Source organism: Apaloderma vittatum, unplaced genomic scaffold (genome assembly GCF_000703405.1).
Source record: "Apaloderma vittatum isolate BGI_N311 unplaced genomic scaffold, ASM70340v1 scaffold15821, whole genome shotgun sequence".
Lineage (NCBI taxonomy): Eukaryota > Metazoa > Chordata > Aves > Trogoniformes > Trogonidae > Apaloderma > Apaloderma vittatum.
Window position 1 is genome coordinate 30,220 of NW_009700952.1, and position 15,421 is coordinate 45,640.

General features: G+C 44.7%; 1 protein-coding gene across 1 annotated transcript in view; it reads right to left on the bottom strand.

Moving 5' to 3' along the window:
- Nucleotides 1-13,667, bottom strand: part of BICD2 (bicaudal D homolog 2 (Drosophila)) — a 38,062-nt gene extending 24,395 nt beyond the window's left edge. The window contains exon 1 of the mRNA XM_009878970.1: nt 13,461-13,667. Coding sequence (XP_009877272.1) covers nt 13,461-13,571 — 111 coding nt within the window. The 5' untranslated portion in view covers nt 13,572-13,667. The remainder of the gene's footprint in view (nt 1-13,460) is intronic.
- Nucleotides 13,668-15,421: the final 1,754 nt, after the last annotated feature.

The window sequence follows — 15,421 nt, forward strand, 5'->3', positions numbered from 1 at the left end:
ACTTCACTCTGGAAAAACAAACAAAAAAACCCCAACACCAAAAAGAAAAACCCCTTTTCCTCCTCCCCCCCCAAAAAACCCCAACCCAATAGTGAAAAGCACACGAGAAGCTCCAAGCCCATCAGCACAGCCCTTGTCCCCAGCGCTCTCACACAAATCCCAGCTACGCTCCGATGCCGCTGGAGCGGCCCTGTGCTCCCAGCACAGCTCAGGAACGCAGCAAGAGCCTCCCAAATACTGCACCAGGAACCCCTTTGTGAGCACCCTGGGTTGTTCTGCAACTAACACTAAAAAAGGACTTACCAGAGAAGTTCCTCACCTGACCCCGTTCGAGGTTTTCCTACATTTAAAGCATTTGGAGTTACTGAGCTAATCTGATCTGATGTCTCTTTCCCAGCAAAGCTGCAGCCTTACTTTTTATTAATTGGACTAGGAGACAAGATCTGAAGAGCTCTAATTCCTGAGGCACACCAAGTGTTCCCAAGCACAGTCAGGTTGAACTCCATGACGAGTCCCCTGCGGGCAACACAAATAAGAGATGGCAGGGAAGAAGAGGTGGCATATGGGCAACTCGCAGCACATTTATTCCCTGGCACCAAATGGGGAAAAGAGTATACTAGCTATTTATTATGAATTATACACATAATGCTCCCACTAGCTCTGAACCATTAATGCAAGACATGCACCTACACGGAAATTTCGGTGCATGCACATCTTCTCAGTATCCAAACATCTACCCCATGACAAAGCATCTTACTATGGATACGTGTCTCAGGGTTTTCTTTAGCTCTGATTTAGTTGGGGAACCACCTTTCTAATACACTCAGCTTGAGATTTATTGATTTTTTTTGGCATACCATTAAATAAAAAGCTTTGTGAAGCTGCCACATTAAGGATGGGTTTATCGCAACACCGGAGAACAATGCACTGTCGTGGCCTTCTTTTCGGCACTATATTAGAGAAACTCAGTCACCACAGCGTGTCCTGGAGCCCACATCTCCGAAGAAGAAGGGTGGCTGGGAGCACACGGAGGGAAGCTCCCAGAGCTTCAAAAACGGCTCATTTTTATATGTGATGGATTTAAAAAGCCTATAAAACTGACCCTTCTTCTTCGGAGACCTGGGCTTGTCCTCCTGCAGCGCCGAGTGAGCCTGGGCTCTGCACCTCAGCTCCAGCCGAGCGTGGGAGTCTGGATGGAAAAGCTGCCCCCAAGTTAACAACGGGGTTATGAATGGCGCTGTGTAACGTTATTATTACAGGCTTTTCCCCCCGGAATTGCTTGCTAAGAGCAGTCGAACTCCAGCTGCTTTTCAAATCTCAAACCTAAATGCTTGGCGGCTTTCCATGTCCTTCACTGCCACACGGAAAACATTTAACCCTTCCGAGGCCTTCCAGTTTGTACCTCCAGAACAGCTGGTGAAGCCAAGTGACCGAGAAAGTCACTGCCACCCACAGTGTCCCCAAGCAACCACCTGCAGAGACGGGCAATGCTCAACGGCAGCCTTGCCCACCACACCCCAGGAAAACTGCCTGCCTGCAGCCTCAGCCAGCAGCTTTGGAGGGGTTTTCCATGCACTGTGTTTGTATTTTCAGATGCTAATGAAATAAGCTTGAGGTTGTTTCAACAAGCCTCCCTCAAGCTGAAAGAAGATGGAAGAAAAGTGCTCAGTAACTGAATCAACATTCAAGGGCTTGCCTCTCATTGCCCCAGGTTTGGGAGGGCACACAGATGTCATTCCCTGGGGCACAGCTGAACTCGGATGTACCTCAGGAATATCTGAACTCAAGCTCCAACTGCAGTCGTTCTCTCTACGGATGCAAACTAGCAAGGGACTTGAAAGATGAAGCACGCTGCCAGGAACACAAAATGAACAACAAACCAGCTAGACTTACACAAGAAGCATAAAGAGTCATCGCTGCCTCCTCCGTGCTTCTGTCTGCAGCCCATACTTCAGGGAATAAAAAGATACCAAAGATGGATTTCAATTAGTAGCTCTAATTTAATCAGGAAAAAACAAACATAAACTATACTGTGACATCAAACATAGGGGGTTTTGTATTTCAGTTTGGAACTGCTTATTAAGAGCTAATAACCAAAATCAGTCGTTCCCCTACATCTGCACTCCTTAACAGAAAACAGCAATAAAACCTGCACGTGAGATACTGCTCTGCCTGGAAAAGCTGTGATGGCTCTAAGGAGTTACAGAACACGAGACCAATAAAGTAAGCTTTGAAGGAGTACTCTGCTGAAATTTATTTCAGATCCTTGAAAGGTCTCCCAGTTTTGTTTCCCCAACTGAGGCACGTAATCTAGACTTCTCTAACGAACCAGGTGTCTTAGGAGAATCAAACACACACACACGATTCACTGCAATAATTTGGTAGCAAACTCAAACCAGACCAATTGCCTTACCTAGAAACTGGCCTAAATCTCTGGTTTCAGAAAGACACTCATCTCAAGAGCAAGCACGCTGCTGGAACACGGCTCGCAACACAAGCACAACATGTCAGAATAGGGATTGTATCCACTGAGGTGCCAACTCACTGTTTTATTGTTACTTCTGTTGTTTTACTTTATCACCTTTCTGTTAATCTGTGATGATTATCGATAAAAATCCTCCCACACCAGAATAAAACCACACTGTGCTCCACGCCAGCAGCCCAAACCACATTTTCAATGCTTCTCTTATTAATTGAAGCCTACCCCTCCTCTGTTACAAGGTCTGTTGGAGGTTTATTTATTTTCTTATCCGTATTTCTTACTGCAATATTAAAAAGTCTACTTTCATGTCTCCATTAACTGTTTCCAGTGGCAACAGTCTCTCTGGAGCAGATTTAATGCTAGGAGCAGGTCAGGAGCAAGTGTACAGCCTTCAGCACGAGATACCACAAATCTCTTAGACCTGGAAAAATTTACAATTAAAACAGTATCAACAAGAAGTCAAAGTTAGTATAGCTATGAAAGATTAGAGGTCTCCTACTGACTTAATATCACCATAACTCATTTATATGTAAAGCATGAGATGAAAGCTTTGGCTAAATTTATACTCCCAGCATTAGTGGCCTATTTTCACAAGGTGCCACACCTCCCGAACGTGCAAAATGCTCAGCTTACACTACCCAATCCTACCGAGATACAATCATCTCCACACCACTGGCTTATAGCTCCATCACTATTTCAAGCAATTTTAATGACCTAAAACCCAAAGGGGTTCTCTGCCTACATTAATGATACCTAAGATATCGCTTGATAAAGAGCAGAGGCACATGAAAGATTTTTCGCTTCACATTTCGATTATGGAAGTAGTGCTTCTTTTCAGAAAATGCCATGGAATAAAGGAAAATGCTGTAATATCAAGTAATATGATATGGAAGCCTTACAGATTAAAAAAATAATGAAAAAAGAGATTTTCCCTTTACAGGCCAGAGTAAAGCAGAGAAGAAGCAGCTGCCTGGGAGCCCCAAAGGGTGAGAGGGACATGGTGCGAGTCATTAAATGACACCCACCCCCAGTCCAACCTAAAGGAATGCCCGCCAGGTTCACCCTCACATTTTGAAGCAGCACCTGGGGCTGTCAGAAACGCTCAAAGCACTCCCGAGCCGTAGGAAACACAACTGGTGGATACAGTGAGCTCTATACTGTGATACTGGAGATAAAACACTGCCTTAACTCTGCTCCCAGAGCAGGATCTGCTAGCACCACAGTCCTACCAGTCTTCACTCACACAAACAGCCAGCTTCTGCCAGGGGCTCCATGTGTTTTGGCTGCAGGAACAGCTCCCAAAATGAGCAGCATCAGGCTCTAGCACAGTTCATGCTGTGAGATCAGGACCACTCAGCATTCCCAAATCAAAGTAGTAGCTGTTTTCTAATCTAGCAGCCACGTTTTCCAGTAACACTTCACACACAACTCACTGACTTCCACACCAACTGCACCAATTGCGAAAAGTGTCCCCAGTGCAATTTTTTTTCCAAATTAAGTTGCTGTGTATAAGTTGTATTGACCTAGAGGCAACATGTCTGGCAAGAGAAAAGGATCAAGTGAGGACAGAAAGCCAGGACGGAGCAGGAGAGCATCAGGATGGGCATAACCCCAGCTGCTGTCGTATCCCAGCCGGCATTTCTGTTTTCCATCAGACAACCTGCAGGCTGCACCAGGAGCAGGACCCAAGTAGCTCAGATTTTCTTTCGGCAGCCTTGTTTACCACTTAGCAGGACAGACTTTAATAGCTTTCTGATGACTTCATGCAATTACTTCATATATATTAGGACTAAAGGATGAAACCTCCCTCCCTTTTCACAGTTGCACGTCAGACAGCATGTTACATCTGGCTTGTTTACTACAGAAACAGATGTGGGGACATAGGAACTGGATCTTGGTCAAATAATGACTAAATGCTGCCTTCACGATTTCCTTTGTCTCTTGACTGGTATCTTGCAACTACAAGTGGCTTTCAAAAGCCCAAACCACCAGTGGGTCAGTTGTTCTGAATATATTTACGCCACAGCAGCCTCCTCTTTGCAGGACAAGCTTTGGAGGGAGCAGCCAAGTTGTGCGCACAATACTCTACCACTCAAGCTGGCCACCAGTAACTAGCAAGATACCATTTTCTCGGCTCCATGCTCAAAGTCAAACTTTGTGTCTGCTGTAAGGCCACTGACTTTTATTTCTATAAAGCAAGGGGAAAAAAATAAAAATCAATCTTTGGCCTTAATAGAATAACACAATGCCCTCTTTCTATAAAAAAAAAGAGATTCTCTTCCTAAGACCTGATGTCATATATCATCCCAAAATTATCCTGTATAAAAATCCACATGTAGGCAAAACTGGCGGCAGCAGCAGCAGAGTCTCTCTGTCCTGGAAAAAAAGCTACGTTCATTGACCTCATGCTAGCTTTTCCTTCCACAAGAGCTTTTGTCCAAGTTCCTCTGAGACGTTGTGAAGATCAAACAGGTCTGTCAGAACAACCACCGGAACGTACACTGCCATCACCACGACACAAAAAGGGTTGCTCTCCATTCTTTATTCTGCATTTTAGAGCAAAATACCATGACGGTCGCAGTGGTGGCACTCAGTTCCTGGAAGCAGTTAGCTGTCAGTGACACAGCTGCCTGTATGGCATCAGCTGTCCAACGGTCCTAGGGCTGCCGATGGCGTTCACGTTGGCCACACCACTGAAACACCATAAACTTGCTTGGAAATTCTCGGAATCCAAATCCAAACCAGTTACTTACCAGTCTTTTCAATCCCTCCAGCAATGGAGAGTCAGGATAACCCAGATAAGAAAAAAACCAGTGATACCTCTCTGGCTTCCAGACCGCGCAGATGCAGCTGGGATTTCATCGCACACTGTTACTCAAGACCTGGTCATTCCATTCTGTGCTTCCCCTTCGGTTTTGGGGAGCCCAGGAAGAGCTCAGGGCAGTGCCAGGCACACAGAGGACAGGGAGCTTTGGTTCAGGGAATGCCACCTACCCTGGGCTTCTCTCATCTGCTCAACTGCTAGAGCAGCCGACACCTCCTCTGGGCAATCAAATGCTAAAAATGAGTAGGGGTTAACGAGTTAGCTACACTCACTAATGAAATAAAGAAAAAGAATACTAAGCAATGTCAGTTAAAAACCCCTAGACTTCTGCATTCATCTGCAGATGATCCAGTGGGCATTTATGGGGAGCTGGGGAGGGAAATTTAATACATTACCACCCCAAACTTATTTCACCTAAAAAAAGTATGAAGAGGAGTATCAGTAAAGTACATCAAAATTAAACTTAAAAACCAAAACATAGGTGTTAAAAAAAAAAAGAATTTTGATATAGCCACAAAAACCAGCACAGCAATCTTATTTGTGATGCTACAGACACATCCCCTCACTGCCTCTTCGTGCTTCTGCCCAAGCCCTGTTTTCAAAACCCTACTGTATGTGACCTGAAAATAAATCTCAGCGTGCAGTTCTATCAGCACACAACTACGAGGTGAAATAAAGGAATTTTTTTCCCAGGTATATTACAGTGCTGCTTCGAGGCATACAGTAGTACATGCTCTTTCCTATTTAATAAAAAAATAAAAAATGCCAACCTGACCCAAACAAATCTCGCTTGGATAGACTGCCAAGGGTCACGTACTTGAATGGAAGCAGTGCCAAGCACAGACAAAGCAATCTCTCTGCTTCTGCAGCCTAAACCCACACCGCCAGAGAAGCGGAAGTTTTCACTAAGCAGGGAGGGGGAAAAAAAAAAATTTAATCTAAATCGCCTCTAAGTTTGCAAAGTAACTTCAAGCCATTGTTTCACTGATTAAAGCATTTCCAGCTGCTCTTTTAATTGCACATATTGATTTTACATCTGTTAAAAGATTACAGCTGCAGACAAGAGTCTTTCTGCCTCAACTGCTCCAGGCAGAAACCTCGGGCAGAGCAAAGGTCCTAACGAAGGTCGAGGAGTTGTGTCTAAACAGACAGACTCACCCTGCTGTTACTGCAGCACCAACAGGCACCCAGCAATTTAATTAGAACACGACAATGAAAAGATCCCCCAGCAAGCACGCTACCAGGTTAATTCCCAAACAATGGACTATCGTGGAATCTTAACTACTATTTGAAACTTCGAGAATCACATTAAGAGTTTTATGATGTCGAAAGAACAAGATTTTATTTTAATGTTTCTTCACAGTCTGAAATCTGAAAACACACAGTGTTCAAATGGTTTCATCTCCTCAATATTCAGCATGAATTCTGTTTTGGACACTGAGTTCCCAGGCAGCAGCCATTACAGCAAGAAAAACACTGTTGTTAACATCTTTCATCTGAATATATCAGTGAACAACAACAATAGAGAAATCACGAGCAGATGCCTCCTTGAATACGTGCAAAGCACATCAACTGAATTTCCACGACAATCCGTCTTCTTTGGAACGGATTTTTACTGTGTTTCAGATGGACACAAATGACATGCAGAACTTCCTTGTAAAAATACTCAGCTTATTCTTTTTTTAAAAAAAAAGGAAAGAAAAAAAAAGAAGCTGTCAGTATAAAAATCAACTTCAATGAAAATAAAAAGGTGGGAAGAGAACAGCTGCCATCTGCAATGTGCTGAGCCAGCACGCAGCAGCATGCCGCTATCGTACGGTTATCGCTGCCTCTGAACTTCCTGCACTGCACAAACGACATTTTCAAAAATTAAAAAAAAAAAGAAAGAAAGAAAGAAAAATCGAAATAAAACTATTCCCATCATAACCTTAATTCTTTCAAAAGTCTAGTCCCGCACACTAAATGTGATGGGCTCGTCACTGCTTTGCTTTTAGAAATGGAGCTTTACCAATCCGCAGCAGCCACTTGGACATTTGGAGCACGTCTCGCAGATGATTTCCAGCCACGCCGCTCACTTGACGTCACTCTTTCAGTGTATTTTAGCATTATTTAAAGAGGCTGCTGTACGCACAGTTCAAAAAACCAGCAACGAATCAATGAGTATCTTCTAAGGGCTGCTGGACTGCATGGTAGGAATATGAGCACTCGGGCTGCTTCATCTGGTAGACGAGGCTGAAGCACAAACCAACCCCACAGCCCTGCTACCGGGGCTTTCTAGCAAAGCTCACCGTATTCTGCAGTTGATTATTTTTCTTTTTTAGTTTAGCTCCTTAAACAAAAGGAGCTTGCTCCTTGCTCTTTGTCCACATTCCACCCCAACCCTTGTTTTTCTTCTTGTCTCTTCCTCTAGATCACAGCCCTGCGCTCCCGTTTCTTTGGTGACCATGATGAATTTCTCTCTCAACTCATTCTGTCTCCACGGGGTCTCCAACTCTCCATACCTCCTAGAGGCAAGGTTTATAGAAAAGCCTTTATTTACACCTTCCTGAAGTGCAGTCAAAGCTCTTATACCACCAAAACTCCAAATTCCATTGCTCCACAGCAACCAAGTCTACCATGAGCTTCTCAGCCACCTTCACTCCAACTAACCCAAAGATTACCACTGAAGCCATCTTCCTTTCCCTTCCTCCAAGTCATATGGCCGATGAAAAATCTGCCTTTTCCCCGTTTTCTACGTTTGACATCATTTTAATGCCATTTACATCTCTGACCACTTTTTCCACTCTTCCCACTTTTACAAGCTGCCAATCCTCCTCCCCTACTGTCCTTCCTGCTTGCAAAGAACTCCTCTAAAGAACCCTAGACTGGCCTAGGCTGGAAGGGACCTTAGAGCTCATCTTGTCCAACCTCCCTGTCATGGGCAGGGACGCCTCTCAACTAGATCAGGCTACTCAAGGCTCCGTCCACCCGGGCCTGAAACACCTCCAGGGAGGGGGCAGCCACAGCATCTCTGGGCAATTTATTCCAAAGTCTTGCCGCCCTCGTACTGAAGAATTTATTCCAAAGGTCCAATCTAAATCTATTCTCCTTCAACTTAAACCCATTTCCCCTTGTCCTGTCAGTGGACACTCTTGTAAAAAGTCCCTCCCCAGCCTTCCTGTAGGTTCCCTTCAGGTATTGGAAGGCAGCTATTAGGTCCCCCCCAAGTCTTCTCTTTTCCAGACTGAACACTCCCAGCTCTCGCAGCCTGTCCTCGTAGCAAAGATCAAGTAACTTTTTCTTCCCTTCTTCTCCAAGATTCTTATTAGGAAAGACAAATCTTTCCACACTCACCCTTCCCTAAGCTGTTCACTTACATATGCAGCAGCACAGACTGGACACTGGGGGAGGTCATTTAGTTTATACTATGCAAGCGTGTACAGAGGGTCTCCACAAGCATATTTTTTGCTACGTGATTAACATTGCCTCAGGTTTTTTTGACATTTGCAATATGTCCACAAGTATTACAGCAATAGCATGGAGAATTCCATGTGATTTCATTGCACCAAGAATGTATCCCTCCTTCCTCCACTTAGCTAAAGAAAACGAAGAGTGAGCCCTCTTGATAAAATACAGAAATACACGACAGATTACACGCACCACAGGACTTCAAAATCTAGAATACTTTGTAATAAACTGCTTGAACACACTTCTGGCCACATCCCAGCAGTGCACCATGGGTAATTTAGAGCACAATAAGATGTTGTTTCCGCTCATTCCCTTCTATAACAAAACCCATGCCTTCTTTAAGCACGGCTCCTGATGCAGCATTTAGGGAACGTACAACACGGAGGCTTTCCTTCCTCAGCCGCAGGGGAGGTCGGTTGTGCATCTTCCTGTTACTGGTGTGGCCAAGGGGAGAAAGAGAAAACAACACAAAGGACGATTCAGCATCTTAGCTATAAATCCTGGTGGGAAAGGAAAGTGTAATCATAACTTTAGGAATACTTGTCCTTCGCCAGTGATGTTACGGAAACCCGGAGAGCTCCAGCAATCAGTTACTGAGTATTTATAAAGGACCCATCGGCCGTCATTGCTCTGAGCAGACAGGGTCATGACTAACAAAGAACTTATTGGCCTATCATGGTGAAAACACTGGCTCCAAAAAATAGAAGTCAAATATTTTGAACAGACTACGTCCTGGGATTCCCAGCAATGTCTCTCCCACCTCTCTTCACACATTTTAACCGCAAGGCCAAATAAACTGATACAAGCACCAGCACTAGGGGCAAGCATGTGGAGAGACAGATGCAAGCAACTGCATCACTGCACATGTCATGGTCAAAGTGGCCTGATCGGTAGATAACACAGTGCATCTTACATTCTCAGGGCCTGAAGATCAGCTTCCACCTGGATCTGCTGTCATCAGAGAACGTAATCAGGCAATGATCTTCGTGTGCCCCTCAGCGAAGCATCCAGCTACCAACGACCAGAGATCAAGTTGTGAGTCTTCACTGCAGAATAAAGGTGTCGGGGCTGGTTGGTTAGGTTTTTAGGTTTACTCTGAGAGCACAAGTGAGTTCCACATGCCATGAACTTATTTACAGGATATGACTAGAGCAAGAAGGCGGTTAGAGTCATTTTTGATTCTGGAAGAACAAACTCATGATCAATTCCTCCAATGTGAGACGGGAGAGTAAGAAGAAAGGAGAAACCCAAGATGTTTACAGAGGTCTAAAAACAAACACAACCCAGGATAAATAATCGTGTGCCAGTGTTTAACACAAACCTGAAAATCCCACCATTACTAACAGGAAAAAAAAGTGGGAGAGTGTCCTTCATGCACAGCAGGGCCAGGTCCCTGCGTGGTGTTCGTTATGCCTGACACACACTATTATAACGTACCATGGCCATGTCAGCTTAGCGTATAGAAGCACACACATTAAAATATATTTTCCTCTTTAGTTTACATAACCAGAACACTATTTACTTTCCTGGGAAAGAATCGCTCATTTATTTTTCAGCTTCTACCGGGCACGGCTGCCTCATGACTTCACAGCCAAATAACCCTGTGAAATCTGTTTTGGTGCCACTAAAACACAGGAGAGATTAAAGAAGATTAAAAAGGAATAGCAATTAGCAATTACTCAGGAGCAATTACTCCTTCCAGTGACTCTTCCAGGACACAGGAGCTGCTGAGCTAGCAAATGACTGCAGCAGAATTCAGAACTGGTAACACCCCGTGGCCTGTCTCAACAGGCCAGAGTTAGATAATTGAACGGAGAGCGTCAAAACCACTTGCATCTGCTACAGCAGCTCCAGGGGTGCTGAATGTCACTCATCTCCTTCTGAAAACAACTTGTTGCTTCTGTGCAAGTGTCCTGAGAAGACACAAAAGGAACGACGGCATCTTAAACACTGGGTTTCAAACGCACACCCAAGTGCTTCAGGTCAACAACTTGTTCCAACACGCCCCCAGCACCTCAGCAGGAGCTGCTGGCCGATGGGCTCGACCACCCTCCCTGTGCCCCTACTACAGGCTGAACAGTCTTTTTCAAAAAAGCAACACTAAAACTCTGTATGGTACCAGGTAGCTGCAAAACAGCACATAAAAAACTTCTGCAGCCTGCCCTCACAAGCAAACCTCCCTTAACAACAAAGCAGAGATTTGGCCTTCGTTGATTTCCTGACTTTTTCTTTTTTCTTTATTTTTTTTAAACTTCCTTTTAGTTTCGACAGCTGAAGAGCTCTGCCTGGACAGAGTCAAGCATTTTCCACATCCCTCCTCCTACTTGGATCAAATCCAGAACGGTTACAATGGAAGTGAAGTTTCCTGCTCTTGCAGTCAGTCCTCTCAATAGGCAACAATACAGGATTTCCAAAATACACACTAGAAAGACTAAATCTGCCACAAACATTCCCTACGAGACAGAGAAGAGCCACGGTAGTTTTTCTTTCATCGGCAGTCAGAAAAAATGAAGGAAGGAATTTACACCACGTCTCTGCAGTATGAAACAGGAGATCACACTCCACCTTCAGGCCCAACACTTTCAGACTCCAGCAGCGTTCTTCAGAGCATGGAGTCTCTCCCTGGATTAACATCAGCGTAAAACTTGGACCCTGAGACAGCCTAAAGCCAAGCACGGCAACAAGGACGGGGGAAAACCACGCTGCTCATCTTGCCAATCATGTTGACTCAGCTTTTTTGTGCGCCAGAAGGAGGTCGGCAGCTCTGTTCACACACCTTGCGTCACCGTTTCCTACCACTAGTTCTAAGAAAATTCAGACCAAAACGCAAAACCCAAATGCAATAAACAACTGGGCATCTTGACAGGAAGAGAAACCCAAACCACAGATGGTCAAGTGGCCCAGCTGCTTTCAGTTGAATGCTAAGTCTTTCACACCATTTCTTTTCCTCCTCCTTACCTCTTCACACCACCACAGTTTACCAGTAGCAGAGGAAAGAGCTAGGCTATAAAAAAGGCAAGGGAAGAACACGGCCCTGAGATGATACAAGAAACTCCTAAGTGTAAGGTTGCAGTTATTTATCACATTAGGGCTTGATTTGCATTTTTCTCTCACTGAGTTCAGTTCCTAAAATCAGTCATATCTGGTTAATTATCATCAGCCTTTATTTCTAGTTGAGTAATTAAATGCACCTTCCCACATGCAGCAGAAGAAACCTTGTGCATATATATATAAATATATATATATAAAACTAGAATAATTTCTTTAAAAAAAAAACCCTAAAATCTTCACAAGACACCTGACATAACACACTTTCCCCCTTCCTGCACTCTTCAGCTCTCACCAGGGTCCACCTCACTCAAGCATGTTCGTACAAAAGGGTGCGTGGGTGAGGTGGAAGGATGAAGCGCAAGAACAAACCCACCCTAAAACTTTGCAAACTAAGAGCTTATCCGAGGGTCGTATGAAGCAGAACACAGCCCCAGGCAAAGGTGGCTGAAAGGTGGCAGCATCCAGAGGGAGCAGTTACAGAGATGCAGGGCGCTGGATTGAAATCCACCGACGAACATGCTTTTGAGTGGCCTTTGGGACATGCTACACACACAAACGCTGCCTCTAGGCCAGGCAGATTTCTTCTTTTAGGCTGCTCTTCAAGGTTAGGAAATAAAGGCAAGAGTTGCGTGTGTGCTTGCAGGGACTGGTTCCAGCCTGATTCCGGCTCTGTTACCCCCCAGCCAGGACCCATGAAATTAAAGGAGAGCTTGACTGACCTGTTTCATTGCCTGTGACAGGTTGGCCCACAAATCTCCTTCTCTGTTATATCCCCAAGAGTGGTATTACTGAACCCTCACATCTCCACATAAGTACTCCACCAGCAAATATTATCTACGTATTTGCTACTACGTCCTAAAGAAATCAAATGAGACGTTTCTGTTTTCGGCTGTGGCCATGTAGAATATGTCGAGATTAAGACGTACTCCCTCTCGGCAGGGAAGGCCAGTCAGCTATCACAAGGCTAAACAGGACTAGGACCCAGCGCTTCAAAGAAAGGTGCAAGAAAGCTCATGAATAATAATCGTTGTTTCTTTACCACATCCATCTGTGATTTACAGTCTCTGCAACTTTTACTCAGAGGTTTCAGCCCTCAAAACAATCTTTTCTCCATCAGTCCCACAGAGACTCCTGCTGACCTATAGATTTCTTCGGTAACTAAACTTTTTAAGTCAGTTTCTCGGTGATTACTTCCCCTCAGAAGTAGGCAGTTGCAATACTAAACCAACAAAAGGTCAAAGACACTTCGAGGTAGTAAGTTAATCAATCTATGAAAAAGTAAAAGTCATCACTTTCATGAGAGAAAACTCAAGACTACAAACTTTACTATTACTCCTTCTGTGCATTTCAGGGTTTTGTTACACTCCCATCTCCTTAGAAGTTAGGGTGGAAAAATTGATAGAAGGGGAAATAATGCTGCAAATATTTTGTGGCCAGAAAATACATAGTGGGTGTGATGCAGAAAAAGCATGTCCAAAGCATCTCGATGCTTGGACTAAACCAATTCTTTTGCCTTTCAAATAACAACTCATCTTAGCAGCTACCGGTATTAAGCAGATATCAATCAGCTCAAGAATCCTCCTTATTTTGGCCACACGGCACAAGAAAGCATAACCACGCCACAGGCTGTGGCACACACAGTGCACCTTCACTCACCTCTCTCAGTTCCTGTGCAACAGAATTAAGGCGTTCATTTTCAGACTGAGTGTTGGCAAGGACGTTTCTGAGCTGCTTCAGTTCTGTCTGCAACTCCATAACCTTCTTCATGTAGTACTCCTCCTTGGTAGCTGATTCCTGAATCAAGGTCTCCTCTCTGCTCTCTCCATCTGCCGCTACCTTCTTGTGGTTGGTGTGGGCCTGCCCGAAAGCCTAGGACAGTCACAAAACAAAATCAGTAAACCCAGAATTTTGCATGAGTAACATCCCTTTAAAACAGTTGAAAATATTTACCCTCGTATTTCTACGACGCAAAACAACATCACCTCTTCCTACACTCTCCTGTTCTGGGATCAGACCTTTAAATGCTATCAAGCGTCCAACCCGGGGCTCTTGAAAGTAACACGCAGCACCCAAAGTGCTGTGCAGCGCACAGGATAATACCTACGTACAACCTCAAACAAACCCTTGTGAGGGGCAAAGACGATGTATTGACTCGAGTCTGCTGTTAAAACAAGACTTTAGTTTTCAACAAGATGACCGCAAGAGGACCAGACACATTCTCTATAGTCGGATCGGATTCACTTCTGCAAAAACCCAATACGCCTTGGAAAGAGATTTCGTATTCGCAGACGGTTCTGCTCCTCAGGCTGGGAGCGCACTTACCCAAGAAACACATCACTCCCCTCAGCGGCTCATCGCCGGAGATTACCGCCCCCTCAAACCTGGTAACTCACTGCGAGGGGAAGCGGGTGAGGTTAGCAGGGCTGCTCCGTAACCAGGTTAAGCTCACGTGGGTCACTGCGGCTGAAGTAGGTCAGCAGACGCTCACCCATCCGGCTCCGCTGCCTGCTCCCGCAGACGTCACCTCCAGCAGCGCGCCAGCAAAGGGACTTAGAGGCAGCTCACAGAGATCTAACCTCCTCAGCACGGCGTGCCTTCTGTTTAGAGCTGCCACGCTCCTTTTTTTTTACCTCCTCCTGCTTCTTTCTGGAGGGTTCATTCTGATCAAAACCCCACCAGATGATGCTCCCAGCAGCAGCGTTCTCCAGCACGAGCGAGCAGATCACAGCACCCCCCCAGCTGCTGTGTTCAAGCAACCCACCAGTGGCTTTCACTAATAGGTATTATTAAAGCAAAAATTCAACATTTTAAGTAGGTATGTATTTGTAACACACTGCCTGGCAGATGGACCAGATTCAATGAGATTACAGAATGCTATCTTTTAACCGCTGCGTGCGTGTGCAGCACAATCCAACCCAAGACACATTCGGAGCTTTCAGGTGCCACAGCATCTTTTGGGATGCCAGCGTCCCTGCAGCAGGTTTGCCTAGCCACCATTAATATCAGGCATTAAGACAGGTTAAGGACAGATCAGCATCTCATAAGAAGTCCTTGTCCAGTCACGCATTTCTTTTTCAACTAATCACCTTTTGCTAGCTCTTCAGGAACATACTCAGCGTGGAAAAAAAAAAAATCTGCTTTGAGAAGAAGCAGATTTCAGTATTTTATTACTTAGACCACAAGAATTAATAGTACAGCAATTATTGAATATTCCAGGGCTGAAAGAGATGATTGAATGCGGTAGCTCTGCCCACAGTTAAAGACACCCAACGTGTTGCTCCTATCAGACTAAATTTTATTTCAAAGAAGCAAGTCAGAGATATGGGAAATAAATATCCATTGAAGAATTTCTAGCCAGATTCACTGAGTTGACCCAAGGGAAATGAAAAAGCGTCACATTTCAGACAGAAAGTAAAGCACCATCTGTGCAAGTCCTTGTCAAATGAGTTTCAACAAAGCAGCTTAAAAGCCTAATACCTAAGATCTCCATAAATGTTAAAGGGATAACAAAAACCATGCAAGCTTCACCAACACACCACCTTCTTTTCCTGTAAAGAATTAAGATCCACCTTTTTTTAGACCTGCATTGATTACAAATGTCTGACACAGAGACAGGG